General features: G+C 45.0%; 1 protein-coding gene across 6 annotated transcripts in view; it reads right to left on the bottom strand.

The window, feature by feature from the left end:
* The window catches only part of LOC142002002 (cryptochrome-1-like), a 32,968-nt gene that overhangs the window by 3,579 nt on the left and 7,679 nt on the right, over window positions 1-21,710 (bottom strand). For all 6 annotated transcript variants that reach the window (XM_074977736.1, XM_074977732.1, XM_074977734.1 and 3 more), the window contains 7 exons: window positions 19,506-19,656; window positions 18,003-18,143; window positions 15,692-15,862; window positions 13,411-13,551; window positions 12,530-12,681; window positions 11,603-11,700; window positions 8,446-8,556 (listed from right to left, as the gene is read on the bottom strand). In XM_074977736.1, coding sequence (XP_074833837.1) covers window positions 8,446-8,556; window positions 11,603-11,700; window positions 12,530-12,681; window positions 13,411-13,551; window positions 15,692-15,862; window positions 18,003-18,143; window positions 19,506-19,656 — 965 coding nt within the window. The remainder of the gene's footprint in view (window positions 1-8,445; window positions 8,557-11,602; window positions 11,701-12,529; window positions 12,682-13,410; window positions 13,552-15,691; window positions 15,863-18,002; window positions 18,144-19,505; window positions 19,657-21,710) is intronic.

Genomic DNA, 21,710 nt, shown 5'->3' on the forward strand with positions numbered 1-21,710 from the left:
CTGGATGATGCTCTTCTGAGAGTGTGGCCCAGCCATCCCCACTTTCTTCTCTTAATTTGAATGTCAAGTGGTTCTTGTCCTGCTCTGTTCCAAAGCTCCTCATCTGTGACAAAGTCTTGCCATTTGATTGGACGGATGTACCTCAGGCATCTGTTTATGAAAGTCTGTAGCTTGTGATTTGAAGACTTTTTAGTTCTCCCGATCTCACATCCATAGAAGAGCACACTCTTCACATTTGTGTTGAAGATCCAGTTTCATCTTCAGAGATATTATCTGCAAACTACATATGGGATGAAGAGTCTTAAATGTAGCTGTTGCTTTCCCTAATTTATCATTGTCTGCTCCTCCATCTCTCTCCATAATACTCTCCAAGTAGGTCTCCACATCTTCCAGGTCTTCCCCTCACAGTGTGATGGTGCTGTCGCTGGAGTGGTTGATCCTTATTATCTTTGTCTTTCCCTTGTTAATGCTCAGTTCAGTCACTGAGGTGTTTTTGTCTAGTATTGCGACCTTTTCTCCCATGCTTTCATGTCGGCATCAAAGGAGGACAACAGCCTCAGCAAAATCAATGTCCTCTAGCTGTTTGAAAAGTGTCCACTGAATGCCCCATTGATGGCCATCTGTTGTCTTGTTTGTAATCCAGTTCACTGTGATCAAGAACAGGAAAGGTGGCAATAGTCCCCCTTGTTGCATTTCTGAGAATATGCTGAAGTATGCTGAGTATGCTTAAGTTTGCAGGCAGTATGAATGATCTGGAAGCCACGAACTCTGCAGTTTTGCTGCTGGCTCTGACACTGACAAGCCACTTCCAACTGTGTAATAAGGATAGTAATACTTACCTTGCCTACATCACAGAGTTGGTGGGGGATTAACTGGTGGACGTTTGTATAATTCTCTGTGAGAAGCTAACAGCTAATATGCCTTCATCTCAGCCACGGTATCAAAGAGACTCCTCTTTTTATTGTGCCTGTCATGCACTCCCCCATTTTATGAAAATGGGATTATGAATATGTTTACGCGTAACTCAAAAACACTTGATGCAAAACACGTCATATAAAATGTCATTTTAAAAGCTGTAATCTGCTGAACATGTATATCCCTTTCGTGTGCATGTATCTTTCTCATAGGTGAAGTTAAAAATATCAAGTGGCAACCTGTTTATTAGTCCACATGTTCCAGTAAAAGCCATTAGTAATACTTTAGGAGTTCAATGGCTCAGTGATCAAGTCAACTACCTGTGAATGTTTTGCTTTTCCTATAAACCCAAACCATGGTAGAACCTAGCAGGATATATGGCCAGGCCGCCTGATGCTCGACCCATGTTGGAGCTGGTACTTTTCTACTCAAAGTGAGAAAAATTTGAACTGAGCACAAAGAATTTCCACCTTGAGCAAAAGGGATATAAAGGTGGGTGGGGAGGAAAAATAGAGGGAGCCACCAGGCACAAGGAGACACCCCGACCCCCACTTACCACCCAAGATGCCTTCTTGAAATATCTAAGAGATTATTAGAACAATTGTTCTGGGTAAGAATTTGCATGTGACAAGTTTCTTAGTGTATTGGGATTAGCTGCTGTATTTGTTTATTTTGGCTTAGTAACTTACTTTGATCTGTCTTCATTTGCAAAAATTTAAATCCTACTTTTTTGTACTTAATAAAAGCACTTTTGTTTATCAAGCCCAGTGTAAATAATTGTTACTGGGGGGTGGGGTGGGAGGGGACCAACCACTGTGCTTCTCTTTTTCCTTGACACAGAGGGCAAACTTATACGTTTTTTGTGTGTGTAAACTTTTTATACAGAGCAAAATGGATTTATGTCAGGTTTTCATCATCTTTAGGGGCTGTGTCTCCAGGTGTCGTCAGATGCCTTACAGCTGGAGCCCTCCCAGAGCTGAGCTGGTTCAGTATCTGTGTTGTTCTGCTGGGGGTGGTTACCCAGCTGTGTCTTGGCTGGGGAAGACCAGAGCTTCTGGCCCAGCACGACATGGTGGTGGGGAGTCCCAAAGGGCAGGCACACAGGTATTAGTGGCTTGCTCAGCATACCAGGTGGCAATCCCAAGAGGACTTCTGCGATCCAACCTGTCAGAGTACTGACTTTGCAACCCAATCTGCTACCCTTAGTTGGAATGAGTACGACTCCCTCCCCTGAGGCTGTGTCTACACTATAAGATAAAATCAACTTTAAAGAAGGTAGCTCAACATTAAAACATCACTGTCTTCACTATAAATGTCATTAGCTTGATTTAGTTTGCCCTAATCTCAATAACGAAATGTCGATATTAACGGATGGGTAAAACATCAATCTCGAGTTTAAAAGGTCAAACAAAGGCTAGTGTGGAAGCGCCCTGTCTTTCATTCAAATTTATCAGCCTCCACAAGTGTCCTGTATGTATCCCATAAAGCTATGTGCTGCATCTGGCTCCCAGCTCCCCACTACTAACAGGAGCCGGGACACTGACCAGGGCTGCTGTGCTATCAGTTTCCCAGGTCCTGCAGCTTGGGGAAGCCAGGAACTTGACCCCCAGGCTGCAAGAACCCAGGAAACTGACAGCTGCTGCACCTGGCTCCCGGCTCAGAATGCACAGCTGAGGGAACTATGGAATAGGTTCTCACAATGCACTGCTGCAACAGTCAATATTTGGTGATTTCAGTGTGGAAGCAATAAGTCAAATTTGTTGGGAGCCTGTAAGAAGTAAAAATAATCAAAATCAAATCAAACAGCATCATAAAATTGATTTTTAATAAACTCAAATTTTTCTTGTAGTGTAGACATAGCCTGAGGTTAAGTGGACACTGCCAAGTAAGAACTACTAAGCACAACCAAGGAATGTGGAATTTAGCTCAGAGGAAATAAGAAAGAAGCCATCTATTTCATACCATTGTATTTAGCTAGTGACTTCTGGGTTGGTGTTTGTGTGGATGGGGCTGGAGGGGTAGGGGAGCGAGAAGGTTTTTTAAAAGTTTTTATTTCTCAGCCCATAAACAAACAATTTTCTGAGAAATTTCTCAAATACATTCAGGGACTGACAGAACCTTTCTGCTTCCCATGACCACAGGAAACATGTAATTACCCAAGAATAAAATAAACACAAATTTCTGTGTGAGAAGCAATGGACTCATCTTCAGAAAAGATGATCCAAGAGAGAAGCCTATGATCAAGAACTTCTATTTCCCTGTTCCAGCTGTTCATTAATTCGCTGTTTAGATTTACCAGCTGTATTACAGCTTTACACATCTCCCAACTACGTGCAGTCTCAGGTATACTGTGTAAGCTCTCCAACGTGTGATTCCCTTCAATACACATTTGTTTCTTCAGTTATGATTTTTCAATCAAACCTCAAAAGAAATTAAACAAATATTGTGCTTTCAAGGCCCTGATCTTGCATATGGAGTACCCAGAGAAGTCTCCCAGACAGTTTTTGTGGTTCAGGTTTCTTTATCCAATATATCACATTCAGAGCATAAGCACCTCATTTACCTACACAAAGTGCATTTCCCATATCCAGGGAGTTCCACTTCAAACAAGATATGCAGATTTACATCAACTTAGCATCTTTCACTGAATCTCATTAGTTAAGTATGATATATTCTGATCTACAATCAGAAATGGCACACTCACAGTTACAATGTTGAGAAAATTATTAAGAAGAAAAAACCCGAGGCTTGTGTCATATGAAGGAATTAGAATAATTTGATTAAAAATGTTCATCTTCTATTTCTTGAATGTGAATGGTGCAGGGCACAAGGGGGTTTCAGAAGATCTCTCAGACATGACTACACAGTATCTGTTCTGACTACCCTTGTTTTGCTATGTTTGGAATTACAGATTTAATATTGTAAGATTAACTCCACTCAACTCTGTCAAAGGCTTTTCTGTAACAATCTCTTTTTGAGAACTTTCTCAAAGAAGAGTTTCCTCTAAGCTAAAATATCCTCCCTTGCTGAGTTCAAAGGTGATTTACCACACTGAATCACATCAATGCTACATGTTGCCCTGTATCTGACCTGCTGTGATACTTAACCAATTCAGCGGAATAGCTACTCTAGTACAATGTCTGAGAAGATTCTGGGGGATGCCCAATATTTGTAGACCACAGAGCTCAGGTCTGAGGGAGCATACCAGAAGGCAAATGGCAGATCTTCTGTCCCCATCACTTGCTGAACGTGCATAAATGGTTGCCAAGCTCCCTCTAGCACAGGGGTGGGGAACATACGGCCTCCAGGCCAGATCCACCTCTGGTTTACTTCAATCCAGCCTGCAGCAAGTCTTGATGCCCTTCCTCAGGCTGCTGTACAAGCACTGGCAGCCCAGAACCTTGGCACCCCCACTCCCACACTGGCCTAAGCCATTCCAACTCAGGCTTGGATGTCCAAAGCTGCAGTACACACCCCACCCCGGGCTCCTGAGCCAAGTCAGGAAGGGGTTTATTTTGTTCGATTTGTTTGTTGTTTTTGCTTGTTGGGGGCCAGGTCAGTGAGGTATATCAGGGTCTGCTGTTTTGGTTTTGGTTTTTCCCTTCTCGCTGGTGTGTGGCCTGCATCAAAAAAAGCTTTCCCAGCCCTGCTCTAGCCATTAGCTGGAATAACCTACGCAGAGGCACTGACATACATAAGAAGCTGATCAGCTGAATAAGATGAAGCCATTTTTGCAGTCAAGTTTTAAACTAGAACCATAATCTAAGATATCTAATACAAAATTGTCTTTCTGATGGCTCATCTGGAGCATCTCTGAGCTAGGGGAAATTTTTACCTTTTGGCTCTAAATAGACATTCCTGCATTCAGACTCACTGATTTACCATTCAGCAAGATGGGACTAATTTCTACTTTGGTAAAATCTGACTCTGTATTAAGGACAGAGTTGATCTATGCTAAACATAAATTTAAAAACAAGGAAATTTATGGGTTTCCCCAGCAGTAGGAAATTAATTCCCCAGTAAACCTGGCACAGGAGGGGAAAGATTTATCTACTGGCAAGATATTCTAATACCTAGAATAAAATGATATTTTTAATATATTCAACAAAAAAGCTGGATGGAGTTTTATAACTGTACAGTCAATGATAAAGCTCCAAGTTCTTCATCCTTCACTAAAGCAGGGGTGGGCAATAATTTTAGACGGGGGCCACTCCAAGAATTTGGTAAGTGATCAAGGGCTGCACTCTACCAGGATATTAATGGAGGAGGAGCAGGGTTTGGCATGGAGGTGGGGTGCAGGAGACAGCTTTGGGTAAGGGACTGGTGTGCAGGAGGGATGCAGGGGTTTGGGGTGTGAACTAGAGGGGTGTCCAGAAGCAGGTTGTGACCTAGGGCAGGGGGTTGGGGTGCAGGACTTGGGAGGGGGTAGAGATACATTAGTGTGGGGCAGAGAGTTGGAGAGAAGAGGAGTATGTGGTGCCAGAGGCAGACTCTTGCCAGGAGATGCTTTCCAGGGTGACTGCAAGCCAGCAGCCCAGCAGGCTCCCTGCCTTCCATGCCCCAGTATGCCACTCTCATCAGCTGGCTGCAGGGCCCTGTGCAGCTGTGAACAGCTGCGAGCCCAAGGAAAGGCAAGGAAGGGGTCCTTTGCATGCTGCCTGTTCTTCAAACAGGCAGCTCCCACTGATGGAAACTGCCCAAGGAGAGCTGCTAGATTCTACTGGGGGTGGGGGCAGCGCACAAAGCCTCTCTGCTCCCCAGCTCTCCCCACCCCCTGGCTCCCTGCTGTTCACAAACAGGGCCCCACAGCTGGCTTTTCTGAGGTGGACCAGGCAGGGATCTGGGAATGTTTTCCCAGGCCCTGCACTACAGGCTCTTTAGTTCTACTGCAGCCCCCTGAAACACAAGTCTTTAAAAAGCAGATGTACTCAGCAATTCTGTTAGTGTTAAACCTAACACCTGCCAAGGTCGTATTGCTATCAATATTCTCTCTCTCGGGAGTCACTCAATAATGAGTGGGACGTCTTCATGTCATCCTCCTATATGTGAGTCTGTTGATGGCTGATCAGCCCAATTCTGGAGCCGCAGGTCTTATCACAGAAGGGGCATGTGTTGGTAGCTGTTGGAGGGGCGGAGGGCCGTTTTTGATGCTGTTTTCTTCTTCTCTGCCTTTTCTCGTCTGCACTGCATGGGAACCTCTCAAACTGTGCTGCCCCCTCATGGATTACTGCTCTCCAGCAGGGACAGTCTTGGGCAAGGTTCTCTCCCAAGCGTTGACACTGAGGCTGCACTTTCATGCATGCCTTCAGCATGTCCGTATATTGCTTCTACTGTCCCCCAACACTCCTCTGTCCTTTTTCCAACTCGGAAAGCAGAATCTGTTTTGGGAGGCACTGATTAGACATCTGAACCACATGACCAGTCCAACAAAGTTGTTGATGAATGATAATGGCTTCAATGCTGGTCATGTTAAACTCTTCCAGGATGCTAGTGTTTGTGTGCCTATCCTCCCAAGAGATGTTTAGGATTGTCCTGAGGCAGTGTTGATGGTGTTGTTCGAGTGCCTTCGAATGACGCTTGTATGTTGTCCAGGTTTCACGTGCATACAGTAGCTTTGGAACAACCATTGCACGATATACAAGGAGCTTCGTCTTGGGATAGATGTCCCAATTCTTGAAAACCCTTTGTCCGAGGTGGGCGAAACCAGATGTGCATGACTCAGACGATGCTGGATTTCTGCATAAATGTTGACTTTAGTGGAAAGATGACTTCCAAAATATGGGAAGTGTGCCACATTTTTCAGCAGTTCTCCATTGACTTCAATAGAAGGTGCATGAGATTGTCCGGTCGATGAAGGCTGGAGGAGCACCTCAGTCTTTTTGATGTTCAGTGTGAGGTCAAGATTTTCGTATGCTTCAGTGAAGGCGCTTAAGATGGTCTGAAGGGCTGGGGGAGAAAGAACAATAACCATATTGTCATCTGCGTACTGGAGCGCCATGATCGAGGTTGTGGAGGTCTTGCTTTTAGCTTTCAGTCTCCTGAGACTGAAAATCTTCTCACTCATTCTACAGACAAATCTTCACACCATCTGGAAGCTTGCCATCAATGAGATGAAGGGTCATGGTGATGAAGATGCAGAACAGTGATGGCACAATGGTCAGTCACAAGTGAGAGCAGCATTTATCTCCACCCAAAGGAGGGGTCTGCTGAGGAACCAGACATCTACAAGGGGGTGCTCTGGCTGGATCACAGGTGCGGTTGCTCTGAACTGTGACAATCTGCAATACATTGCGCTCTCCTGAGCAGGTGAGAAGGGACATTAAGTGCACCTTGCTGAATCAAGTCCTGGAAGCAGAAAGGTAGGTTTAGAGCATACAACCAGGTACAGATTTAGAAACTCATTTGCAAATCTCTTTTAAATGTCTTCCATATTAAGAGATGAAGTCAAATCCATAATATTACTATAGGCGTGTAACCGAGTTTGCTCACCACTTTGGTGCCTCCTGCTGGGAATTAGCTCAGCTTGGTAGTCTCTCCTCCACAGCTGCTGCCTTGCCACCGTCACTCCTGCTCTTGAACCCATGTCTCTCCAAGGATCTTGTTTTTTCCAGCAACAAACGGTGCCACACACTGTGCTTCTCACTTCTGGGTGACTTGCATCCCGCTGTGCAGCCACTTCCCTTCAGCAGTCAACTGCAGTCCATTACTGCAGGGCTTCCACTCATAGGGCTCCCAGCTCCCTCTTTGCCCTGGTTTCAGGGCCTCAATCTGTGAACCCCAGCTGTCTCTCGCTTCTTCGGGCCCTGCTGCAGCAATGCTGGGTCCAGGGTGCTGGTAGTTCTCTTACTCCTCTAGAGACACAGTTCTTCCTTCCTGGCCTTCCTCTTCATATGGGCCTACTTGGCCCTCACTGGTTACTCCCTTCATCCCCTCTCAGACTGGCTGCCTCTGGCACAGCCTCTCTTGACCCCTTTCTTCTGGTGAGGTTCAGCCGCCCCATCACAATGCATATTAAAATGTACATGGTATTAAAAACAACCGGTACACATCTGGCATTTCAAAGAAAGAACTGTTTACACTAATAATTATTAAAACTATTTCTAAAGACGACACCAGCTGGGATCAAACAATACACACCACGGTGGCTAACAGGGCTTTTTATGATCAGAAGAGCCTTGTAAATCTGCCCTACCCTCTCTACAGCTGCAGATATCTGCAAATGGCTGTATAGTTTACCAACTTTGCGAGTCGTGCATCAGCTGCATGTCCAAATATTGTATCTGCACAGAGCCATAACAGTGAGAGTGGGAGCTGCTGTAGATATGGGTATATATAAAAGGTGTAGTGCAGATCACTGGTTGGATACAAGTTAATTATACAATTGGCTGAAAATCCAAATTTTTGTGCAGGGCTCTAATGATCAGTTATCTGCACAATTCCAGTGACACCGAATGAGCACACTTCAATTCACAGCCATAGCTAGTGCTTGCATTGCAATCACACAAGGTATAGTTTCTTAGCTTATCTTACCTCTTGTGAGCTGTGCGGTTCCATACTGTTCTTCTCTGACCTGTTTCATGAGCTGCAAGTTACGGTCACTGGCTTCTTTGTGGTTTACCATAGGGAGAGGGTAATCCTGACCTGATACAAAATACAGGCAAACATTTCTACAAATGTGATTTCCTTAAACATTGCCTTTTCAAATGGCTTTGCACCAGCAATGAAAACATCCACACCTTTTTATTTATTACTCTCCACCAGAATGACAAATAATAAGGCCTGGAAAGCTGGGAATAAAATGTACCCCTGTGCAAAGGGTCTATGCGCCACGGAATTCTGAAGTTTGTGCAAGTCTTTTGCATGAGGGGGGAGATAATACGATAACCGGAACTCAGAAGACATTACTGTGACCCAGGAACTTCTTGATGCCAAGTGGCAAGGGGGTTAAAGGAATACCCTGATTATGGATATGCACATTCTGATTCACCAATTAATGTTGTGTGAGGTCTTAAATGAAAGCCAGGGTCCCACTAATTATTAACACCTTTGTGAAACTATATACTGTTACTACTTAAGGGCTGTGTCTACACTACCACCTTCCTTTGAAGGAAGGATGGTAATTAGGGTGTTGGGAGTTTACTAATGAAGTGCTGCCATGCATAGGCAGCACTTCATTAAGCAAATCCCGCCCCCCACGCAACTCTGAAGTTTTAAACTTTGAAGTACTGGCACGTGTCTAGCCGCAGCGCACCCGCCAGTACTTCGAAGTGCTGGGGCAACTTCAAAGTCCCCTTACATGTTAAGAGATGAAGTCATATCCATAATATTATTATAGGCATGTAACCGAGTTTGCTCACCACTCTGGCACCTCCTGCTGGTTATCCAGGGCATTAGCTCAGCTTGGTAGTCTCTCCTCCACAGCTGGTGCCTTGCCACCATCACTCCTGCTTTTGAACCCATGTCTCTCCAAGGATCTTGTTTTTTCAGCAACAGCCCCAGCACTTTGAAGTACCAGCGGGTGTGCTGCAGCGAGACGCGTACCGGTACTTTGAAGTTTAAAACTTCAGAGTTGTGGCAGGGGGAAATTTACTTAATGAAGTGCTGCCTATGCACAGCAGCATTTCATTAGTAAAGTCCCAACACCCTAATTACCATCCTTCCTTCGAAGGAAGGTGGTAGTGTAGACAAGCCCAAGGAGCAGTGTCTACACACTGAAATTATGTTTTAAAATCTGTAAAAGTCAGAGTTGACAATCAGATCTTTTGTCAGACAAGGAATGTTTATTCACGTAGCTCTCTGCTGAAATGTAAATTAAGTACTGTCTCATTCAATACTTAATTTCCATTTCCCATCACCTGTCTAAACTGAATGCAGATGAAGGACTAAGGATTTCAGAAAAGAACTAACAGGTAAAAAAAACACAGCAGAGGATTATCTTGAGATATGTATCAATTTTTGCTGGACTTTTTGTGAGAAACAAAAAAGAAATCCCATTATCCTACACCTTGAAAGTAAATGGGCAGTACATTTACATTCATGAAAATGGGATCACAGCTAATCTCAGTTGAAATGTTGCCCTAGTGACATGATTTTACTCCCAAAAGTTACACATTTTTACACAGGAGTTTAGCCTGTTAAGTTTAGTCTCCAGAAAGCACTCTATGATTTTGTTTTATATGTTTTGTTTCCATTATCCTTACTCACTATCCCCCTGAATCTTTAGTAACACACTTATCCTTATTTTCACTTCCATTATATCTCAGTGCTGTGATCTTAAGCAAGATGCTGATCTTGAGTTGGACCAGACAAACTGGCGTGTGCACTGTTCCCTTGGGGACATCAGATGCGATGACTCTGGGAATGCACACTACAAAGGAATACTCCAAAGGGGCTCAGGGGCTGGGGTGCATCTCAGCACTGGTTTCAGCGTTCCTTGGCACAGGGGATTGCTTAGGAAAGCTCATTGTTGAGTTTGGCATTACAGCCACATCAATAAGTAGGAAAGGGGACACATAAAATCACAGAGAGAGTGGACAAGTAATAGCTATTCTTTGCTGGACTTTGAAATACCTGAGTTGTTCAGTGATCAAAGTCAGTTATGCTTTGCTTTGGTCTGTGGCGTCCTTACTCAAACACTCAGAGAGGATGCTACTGGCACAATCACAGCAGGCTTGCTTGTCACCTATCTAGCTAAGCTACTTATTGGTCCTTATTTCCATAGCATCTTAGTATCTGCAATGTATGAATCAGCACAACACCCCTATGGACTCAGGAAATTCCAATTTGCCTGTAAAAAAGCAGTCCTGTAGCACTTTTAACACTAATAAAATAATCTACTAGGTGATGAGCTTGCGTCAGACAGACCCATTTCTCTGAACATTTTGCCCATAGTTCACACATAGAAGGGCTAAATGACCTTCCTAAGATCAAAGAAGAACCCTGAGGAACAGGGACTTGAACCAAGGTGTCTCATGTCATGGGCAACTGCCCTAACCACTCAGCTACCTTTCTTCTCACTAGTTCATTCCTCTAATACAGACACACAGCAAAATCCTGACTCAATAGCAATTTTACCATTGACTTTTTGCTTTTGAGTTGCAATCTCAGCAAGTTTTCACCATGCAAACACCGTTACAAGTTCCCAGTGCCCTCCAGCCCCATCTCTCTATCCCGTTGTGAAGACACCAGAAGGTAATGTCTGGCAGCATACTGAGAGGTAGGGTGGTCAGAGAGTTACCCTTAGATTGGAAGTAGTAGATTCAGTGCCAAGCTCCATCCCAGATTTCCTGCGTGAGACTGGGTGCTCTCTCTCTCTGGGCCTCAATTCCTCATCTGTAAAATGGGGCTAACAGCATATCTCTGCCTCACAGCAGTGGAGAAATGCTACATTAAATACTGTGAGGCATTCAGATACCACGCAATGGGGGCCATGTGAGTATATCTGACACACAAACAACCTGAGGAACTGCACTAGGTTTGGCACAACAGACAATATGAAGACACAGCAGATCCTGAGGACATGTGGCAGTTTGTAATAATGAAGCATCTTTATCTGAGAGACAACACAACCAAACACGTTAAGCTAATCCATTTTAGGAAGTAAATCCTTGTTCAAAATGTGACATTTTCATTTCAAACAAATACCTATTTCATGGTAGCAACATTCTTATCACCACCACCAAATTACCTATAATGCATCCTGCCTGCTTCTGTGCCTCTTCTGGTGCTGTCCAAGGCTCGTAGATGTACTTGGAAGGAAAGTTCGTTAGCACTGGGAGGTACTTTCTACAAAAATAACCAAACCAAACAAAAACATATTTAATATTTAAATTCTGTAGGCAAATTCTGGTGTATCTCTACGTAGGGGCTCCAAGAGTGCTAAGCAACCATACTGATATTTCAGCATGTGCCTCTGGGCGGTATTTGTTTGGACAGCTCTAACTGAATCAGAGCTTAGGGGGCAGCAAGGAAAAAAAGCATGTGTACTTAGACACAGATACCTACTAAGCTCCCCATCCTGTTTTTATTGAAGTCTCATGTAAAACTGCCAAATACTTAAATATGAACCTAATCAATATCTTCATTAGCAATGATGAGATACTAACAATCTACAGTGCTTTTCAACAGTAGTTCTCTAAGTGTTTTGCAAAGGCAATCAGGATCATGAATCCCCATTTTACAGATGTGGCAAATGAGGTGAAAAGTGGCTTGTCCAAATCATCTAGTGGTCCAGTGACACGAACAGGAATAAAACCCAGTGTACCTGAGTCCTTGTCCAGGCTTCTGCGTGAACACACGTGGGCAGGACCAGAAAGCAGGGTAGGGATTGATAAACTATTACACAGAGAAGAAGGATGTCCCAGCAGTTAGAGCTTGACGGGGGGGGGAGACACACTTGATATCCTGGTCTACCACACGCTTCCTGTATGACCTTGGGCAAGTCCCTTACCTGATCTGTGCCCCATCTGTAAAACAGGGATAACAGCTCTGACCTACCCTGCTGGACTACAGAATAACAATAGTTAAGACTGCAAGTTACTCAAATATTAAAGAAACCAGGATCAAATAAGTAACCAGAATAGTAAAGATGTTGTTGTATAGTGTGTCTTCTTACCGGATATACTGCCCTTCTGGATCTGTGCGTTTGCCAAAGCGGACAGGGCAGAAAATGCGTGTGTACTGATGGAAGAAAGCGCTGGCTGACAGCCACATCCAGTTTCCTGCATTAATGCTGTAATCTGCGTCTAACAGCATCTCTTCAAACACCTGTATGTCATGAGAAATGAAAGGAGAGAAAATGCTGCATCTTGGGAGTTGGGAACTAACCTACACAGCAAGAAAATAAAGAATGCAGGTGCGGAAAATAAAGGCAAAAGCAGTTGTTAGCGAGGCGCTGAAATAGTATGCTATCCCTTTAAAAGCCGGGGATGCTGGCAACTACTTGGGGTAGATTACTCGGAAAAAGTCATGCTGAGCAGATTATGGCACAGGAATGACTTACAGGAACCTAGGCCCTGGTTAGGAGGCATAGGTGGGGACGGTGACTGTGTCAATGGATTTGTCTCTTGCAGTTAGCAAGCTGGAGTTTGGATTTCTATCCCAGGAGTCAGGATAATTTGGCTCTGCTCTTGGCCAACAACTTCTCTTTGTGCTGCTCTTTCCCCTCCCAATCGCTATCTACTTGTTTAGATTATTCACTCTGCGGGGCAGGAACTGCCTCTCAGGATTCACGTGCCCGTACAACATCCAGCACAACACAGCCCGGACCGAAGCACTATTACATTAAAAATCCTATAATGCTTCTAATGTTACCACTGCTGCATGGCACACTAAAACTGCCAGGGTGCAGAAGACTAGACTAGATGACCTCTCAAGGTCCCTTCCAGTCCTATAGTTCTGGGATTGTTCAAAGCTTCCAGATTTGCCTCTCACAGCCACTTCCTTAATGCACTTTTCAGAACAAGCCAATGATCAGTGAAAGAAAAGACGACAAACCTTCATGCCCTCTTCCCAGCTGATCCAGAGGTCTCCTCGAGTCAGGAAGCAGGCAACAGCATGTCGAGCAAGATGGTGAATCCAGCCTTCCTGATGAAGCTGAGTCATGATAGCATCAATCCATGGAAAGCCCGTCTGTGCCTAAAACACCCAGAAGATTTCAGTCCTCCTGCTCAGTGTGCATGGTGCTTCAGTCCCTCCTTTACCTCCCTCAATTGCTTCTTCTCTCTTGCCTGTTCTTTATAGAGACCAATCCCTTTGTCAGAGGATCAGGCACTATGGGCGCAATGTGTAACCCCTGTTCACAACGGAATGTGACCTAGTCACTGGGATACAAGATATTCTAGAGCAATGGGCCAGGGAACGAGAGTAAGAATGAGATTAGAGCCTAGTGGTTAGGCCACTCTCCTAGGCTGGGGGAGATCCAAGTTCACATACCGACTCCAATGACTATTTATACAAAATGGAACCGCTTCAGCGGGAGGGTTGGGCATTCACCTGCATTGTAGAATACCCACACTCGGATCCCATCTCCACATCATTTGTTTTAGGAATAAGGGAATTTCAAAGTCTGGGGTTTATTTCAAAGCACCTGCATCTACATGGCCAGTTTGCATTTCAAAAGCAGCACTTTTGAAGCATGACTGGACGTCATTGGGCTAATGAGGCACTGAATATTCATATCAGCACCTCATTAACCAGTTCTGATCCATGTCATTTACATGCCCCTTCTGAAAAGGAGGGGCATGTGCAGGCATGGCTGTTGTCTCACATTTTTCCCCAGCTCTGCGATTCACCCCAGCTGTCAACTTTGCAAGACACCTGTGCTAAACAGGCATCAAAAATTACCAAACTGGAACACTACCAGTTTGCAGAGACAATGTCGGGTACAAGGTTGTGGAGGGTTAAATCTGTGGCAGTAAGTCATCAGGGCCATGAAAATATGCAAACATATTGTGATGAAGATGTTCAGATTCAAACAGCCTGTTTTTCAGGGTGTAGTTGGCTAAAGTCACATATGTAGACTAACAAGTGGTTAGTTTCCACCCTGCCATGCATGAAGATGAGTGTCTCTGTGGCCCTGGGAAAGAAGCTTAATTGCTCTGTACCCATCCTCCTGGCTGCAAAGCAGGGATATAGACATGTGGCTATGTTTGGGGGTGCAGGCAGTGCTCACTGAGTAATCTGAGAAAGAAAAACAACAATTGATAAACATACTGATGGTGGCTATATGGCTACACTGCACTGAGGGGCCTGGAGCAGGCTTTTGTTTGCCTGTGGGAATGAGGCAGTGTTCCCTGTAAGCGGAGCACTGGGCAGCCGCCTGAGAGAGATTCAGGTGCAACCTGCTCAGCTGATCAGCAGAGCGCCCACAGCCACCCAAAGTCGGCAGCATGTCCTTCTACAAGGGACAGCTCAGTGGTTTTGAGCATTGGCCCGCTAAACCCAGGGTTGTGACTTCAATCCTTGAAGGGGCCATTTAGGGATCTGGGGCAAATAGGAACTAAAAAAAGGCGGGGGGGAGGGGTGCTTGGTCCTGCCAAGAGGGCAGGGGACTGGACTCAATGACCTCCCGAGGTCCCTTCCAGTTCTATGAGATGATGTGTATCTCCACACATGCCTGGGTGCACATAATGAAATTTATTCTGCCTATGGATGCAAAAAGCTGGAGGGAATGCTGGAGCGAGGTATTATTTTTTACCACTGTTTACCCCTTAGGTGGGTTAGGCTCTCTGTGTTTTATTTGATTGGTTGATTGGAAAACTTTCCAAAGAGTCAGCAGGAAACAAAAAATACCCATGAGCTGTGATGGGTGAAACGTAACTGCAAGAACGTGAGTCAGGAATGATAACACAGTCTTCTGTCCCCTCCTCCTTTCGTAGCAAATATTTAAGACACTGTTAGATATCTTCTTCCTTCAACTGTTCTGACTTTTCTCACTGGGGTATTACAAACAGTCAGGGGAACAAGAGGGAATAGGACTCAGGTTCTCCTGGCTTCCAGCTCTTTGCTCAAGTGCCTGGAAGGCGGACGGGCTATATTCAATTCTTAGGTCAATATAAACCTTGAGGAAATCGATGTTTTTCTAAGCATTTGACTTTCTGCAGTACTTAAAGATACGATTTGCGTGAAAGATGCTCTATAAAATGTATGCTGTACCCACTGTCTTGATTATTTATAAAATATTATTCCATTGTTTTACATCATACATTGTTGTGCTCTAGAAATAGCCAACAAATAAATAGATCAGTTATATTCCAATGGGAATGCTGAACATTACCATTCTCCATTTGTTGAGTCGCTCCTCATCCTGATACCAGTTGATTTGAAGGCAGATGGGGTTCCCCACCATTTTGGTAAAGTTTGGTGTTGCTGATGCCACTGTATAGAAGAATTCTCTCCACAGAAGCTGTCCTTGAAGTGATACTGGTGGCAAAGAGTGGTTCTTTGACTGTAACAAAGACATAGAACCACTGGCTTCAGTTGAGCCTTAACAATTTACACCAGCTGATGACCTGACCCAGGGACAACAGCTGAAAACATACACTAGCTTTTCAGCATTTTATAGTTGAATCCAAAGAGCCAGAGTCTGAACCAACATTTCCAGCATCAAAACAGTGAGCTGAAATCCCTAAAACTCATGATTCTGTGATCCTCTGGGATTGATTTCTGCAACATGATGACCCTCCAGGATAGATTCATTACTGGGATTTCTTCTTGCAGCAAAAATGCAACCTAAGTTGACCTCTTGAGGTCCCTTCCCATCTAGTGTTCTAAGATTATATCCCTTATACCAGACACACACTTACTGGTATGCATCAATATCAATAGTTGCTCAGATTCATGCACTGAATTATTGCACCTTTTTTAAAAAGTTAATGATAACCCCTTGTGATGGACGCCTCCCCCATACTTTGTGAATAAAGTAACAGAGAGGAGGCCGTGCTAGTCTACATTCTATCAAAACAAAAAAGAAGTCTAGTAGCACTTTAAAGACTAACAAAATAATTAGATGATGAGCTTTCATGGGACAGACACACTTCTGCAGATCAAAGCCATACCAGAACAGACTCAATATTTAAGGCACAGGTGACAGGCCTGTTCTCTCCTACAGACAACCTCACAACCTTATGAGGATTCTCACTACCAACCACAGTCTATACCGCAGGAACACCAGTCCTGGAACTTTTCCTTGCAACAAAGCCCGTTGCCAGCTTTGTCCACATATCTATTCTGGAGATACCATCACTGGACCTAACCAGGTTATTCACAGAATCACAGGCACATTCTCATGTTCCTCAACTAACATCATATATGCCATCATGTGCCAACAATGCCCAGATGCTTTGTATATTACACAGACTTCAACTCTCTTAGACAGCTGTATATATCTCCCTATCGCTGATAAAGGGGGCTTACCCAATGAGCCCTCTTTGTGCAAAACTTATTTCAGGTTTTGATCCCTTCTGGGAGTTGGTTTCCTGGGTGCTGTGCCCTAAAGCTGCGTTCTCCCACAATGAAGTAAATCAGTGTCTGCTCTGCTATGCAGGGGTCAGTAACCCCAACTCTGTGCCTTAGCTGCGGAAACTAGAGGATCCACCCAGCAGGACAGGGTGGTGATGATCCCCTGAGACCAAGAAGGCGTTGATCAGCACACTGGGGAACATCCCTAGGGGTCTTCTGTGATCACACCCAATCATACCCTGTTGTACGTTAATAAAACATTGTCATCTCTTTCCTGCAAATGGATCCCCAAAAATGAATCTCTGAGCCCACACAGACCATGAAACAGTCTACACATAAGCTGACATTTTCCATCTTTGTTCTCAACAGCAATTCCTTCTTAAGGCTTGTACACATTCTGTACATATGATTTTGAGTTATACACATATGGAAACCAGACACTTTTGCATATACAAGATTTAAGCTTTGCAAAGGAGGACAATTTTATGTTGAATAGCTTGACCTTTAACTGAAAACACCACTGAACTCTGGGATGGTACCTTGAGCTCATTTTAGTTAGTTGAATTACAGCCTAGACTCCTCCACCTTCCCCTACCACAGCCCCAGCCTGTGCCAAAGGACAAATGCTTTGTCTTGGCTACAAATTTAGCAAGTGTTAATTAGATGGAGCTAGGTGACAAAGCTGACATCCACCTTGAAATCCTAGCCTGGGCAAGGCTTTTATTGGCTAAAGGGTAACATTTCAAACACTTTATCAAGCCACTTTGAAGTGTTAATACAGCTGTTGCTGAGAAGACGAGCTCTGCAGTCGGGGTGTCCAACCTTTTTTCATCGGAGGTCACACAGCCATTTTTTACTTGTTCCAGGGGCTGAACACAAAAGATCCCCAAACCGCCACAACTCCCACCACTCAGGCTTAACCCTTCATAGCCCCCAAACTGTCTCCAGGCTTAAACCCCCTACAGCCTTAGACACCCAGCCACCTTTTAAAAATGGTGCTGCTACCAGCTTAGCAGGCCAGATAAAAAGGCTCCACAAGCCAGATTCTGGCCCATGGACCATGTATCAGACACCCCTGGGTTAGATAACCATTGTGTTTGCTTGATTTTCACACCGTATTTCCTTACCTGAGCATAAATGTTTGATAATCTATAGAAAAAGCTTCGAACTGACAAACAACCCAAGCTGAAATAGGGACTCAGTCCTGTAGTACTTGGAAGCAAAGAATTTGGAACTGTTTTGGGTTTAGTAAAGTTTGCTACCCAGCCCTAGAAAAGAAAAAGAAGCAGCAATTTTAGACAGACCCACACAAAGTACATCCGGTTAATGAAAAAGAAAAGAACTGGGGGAAGAGATTTCCTGACTCTACTCTGAACACCGGCCACACAAGTTGGGACAGGTCAAGAAACTTAACCCCTTCCTGGAGTTGGGCACTATGCATGGGAAAAAACGCTCAGATTAAATTGAAATACCAAATGTAACCCGTGTCTTCCCCTCAGGCTTGGCTGGCTGGTGTTTGCCCTCTGCAATAGTGAATCAGCAAATGCCATTTTCCAGCATGATCCTCACCTGCCGAGAGGATGATGATTTACAGCCTGTTACAAGAATCCATGGGGTGCCTGAGAGATAAGCCCATCTAATCCAACACAGAGGTTTGCTTCTGTTTGCACTCATAGGTGGCATGTGAGGTCCCTACTTTCAGTCAGTAGCCCAATCACCATCAGAATAATTTCAAAATGTGTGTGTTAATAATTGTTTGCAGTGTGCTGTAGCCATGCTGGTCCCGGCATACTGGAGAGACAAGATGAGTGAGGTAATATCTTTTACTGGACCAACTTCTGCTGGGGAAGGACGCCGGGACTAGCATGGCTACAGCTCTTCTGGTCTGGAAAGGCGCTCGTGTGTCCCAGCTAAGCACAAGGCGACACCGACTGTTACACACAAGGACTTAACATGTTACACAAGATCATTCAAGGTGAAGTGGGAAATTAACACCTCTGCATGCAAGGACAAGAGGTTACAGGCTGCTGTAATGAGCCATAAGACCAGTGTCTTTATTACATCCACAATTTTTAGTGACCAGCAAATTTAAGAGTTTAAACTGCCAGCTCCGTGTTGTGAATTAAAGGCTACTCAGTGCACTGAAATCCAAGGACAGCAACAAAATCTGTGTTAGTGTGGCCCTGTCAAATCCAGCATCAAAGGCAAAGAAAGCTCCACCTAGAATACTTAGTTCTCCACAGACATCAGCCTTTTGTGTGAGGCCAGAGACCGGGCTGCTTCTCATTCCCTGGACACCCAAAAGCTCATGCTCCCCGACTCTTTTTGAGGAGTATTCTAAGTCTGTAAGAGTACCCCTTGGGTATGACTGTACCAAACTACAGCTCTTTGCCACTTAGCCTAGCCAGTGGCTTCTGAAATGCTGAGAGGACGTGAACTGTGCTTGGATACACCCATGCCAAAGGATGTGCCCTGCAGGCGCCAAGAGTTGGGATGAAGAAAGGTGCTGAGTGATCTCTGCCTGCTGGGATCAGACCCAGCCACCTGCAGCAGGGCTAAGGGCCATGACCTCCTTGTGAGTATGCACAGCAAGAGCAAAAGGAAGGGGCAATGTTGAACGTGAGACTCACCTGATTTTTCAAGTGTTGTTCTAGTCGCTTCAGCCCCTCGGTCTCTCCTCCCTGCCAGGGGGATTGGCTCTCTTGGGGGAGATCCAAATCCTCAGGGTGAGGCGCCAGGTAACGCTCACCCTGGCCCAGTTCAGGAGGAGGCTGACATCTCCTAATTTAAAGAGAGGCCCCTTCAAAGAGAGAACCTGACAAGTGGAGGGAGAGAGGAAGATCTCGCCTGTTTCCTCTTTAATTACGGCACAGGGCAAAGCTGCCAGTGCAAGAGGTGCAACGTAGTCAGGTCCCAGTCTGCGACCTCCTTGAAAAATGCTGGCGGGGAGATCACTGAAGGAGATGGCAGCCGCATGGTTAAAACTTGGGGCCATGCTTCCCTCACCTCCCGTGACTGTACCTGTGAGCAAACCCATCCAAAGGATTGCACCCAAGCCAGGACACAAGGAGACCCACTGTGGTGCAACCCAAGAGAGGGCCAGAGTGATGTGGACCCATGGAAGCCAGGATGAGCGACAAGACACATTTGAGCAGGGGATGTGCTTCCCTCAACCTGGAGTGGTGGCAAGGGTGGAAACAGACACAGACCAATGCACTGGGGCGGGAGCACAGAGAGGCAGGTCTCAGCTCTGCAGGATGCACAGAGAGGGAGGCAGGAGAGCAGTGCTCAGGTCAGGGTTGGCTGAGCTCCTTGCAGCACATCCCCTGCACAGCACACCATCTTTCCTGCCTTGATGCAACTCTCCTACAAATCACTAACTTCACTGTGTTCAGAACAAAATACAAACCATATCTCTTTGACTCAGGTTCCCTCAGTAAGATTTATGTGCATGTGAAACACACACAGTGTAAACCCAGACAACTGCGTCAGTAAGAGCAGTAGTGATGAAATAAATGCCTGCTTAGCCTTAACTATGATAATCACTTGTGAATGAAATTAACAAATTTTAAATCCCAAAGGGACCACTATGATTATACAATAGAAACCCACCCAAAACCCAGGATACAGACTTTCACCAAGTGATTCTTGCATTAAGCCCATGATTTTCGGGTTAGCTGCAGCATATCTTTTAGAAAGAGACAGCCAAAGATTTCAAGCGATGGATATTCCAACACATCTCTTAGTTGCTCCCTTCTTCCTTCAGACCAATCAACTCTGAAGAAATGCACCAAGGTTACATCAGTTCCAGCTAATTCTGACCCCATGTCAAACTTCCCAAGCCAAAGCAAGCTCACAGAGAAGCTAGCTAAATGTCAGCTACGAGTTCATCTAAATGAGGTCAACAGTCTAGACTTATCATGACTGGTCTCAGGCCCCGACAGGGGACTGAAAGCATTTTAGGAGCGCAGATGGATGAACTCTATGTGAATAGCTGAAGGACAGACATAATTTTTCATTCTTTTGGACCTCTCTGTAGCATCCAACACTGTCAACCATTGGGCACGGCTATCTCACCTGGCAGAGGACCAAGGGAGTACACTAAAATGGTTTCAGTTCTTCCTGAAGGGATGCACCCAACAAGAAGTGACAGGAAATTAAACCTCCACTATTAGACCTGTCCCCTGTAGAATGCCACACATACCAGTTCTCTCTCAAGGTTTTACCACTCCGACATGCAGGAACTGGTCAGAAAACATGCCAGCAATATGAAGACGATACACACGCCTACCTGTCCTTCACCACATATTGCCACACCACTACCACCCAGATGGCCCAGCGCTGAGATGAGAACAGCCTAGAGATAAAGAACAGCTGGCTGAAGCTGAACCTGAGCAAGACAGATGCGCTGCTGGGGGCACAGCATTCTGCAGGATTTTCAGGCATGTCTGCAGGCTCCTTTTGCTGAAGGTTCATATCCCCAGGTGGTGAATCCAGTTCACGGTTAGTGTACTCTTGCGTAACGTGAGGTGCTCAGACAGAAGCAGCCACAAAGCTGCAGCACTACCTCGCCTCTCGCTTGGCTAGGAGACTCTGTCCCCTCCTGGTGGGCCATGACCTAGCTTGTTACTCAAGACTGTCACTTCTCAGCTGGACTCCAGTACACCTGGGCTTGACATTCAGCACTTAGAAAACCCAGCTAGTCCAGAACACTGCAAGGCATCTCTTGAGCATCTCGTCTCTTCAACATCTCAAGCTACCTGGAAGAAAAGACATCCATCCTCTGCTGCCTATCCTGGCTTGCCATAGAATGTTGAATCAAGCTTAAAGTCTCA

Source organism: Carettochelys insculpta, chromosome 26 (assembly GCF_033958435.1).
Source record: "Carettochelys insculpta isolate YL-2023 chromosome 26, ASM3395843v1, whole genome shotgun sequence".
In the NCBI taxonomy this organism is placed as follows: Eukaryota; Metazoa; Chordata; order Testudines; family Carettochelyidae; genus Carettochelys; species Carettochelys insculpta.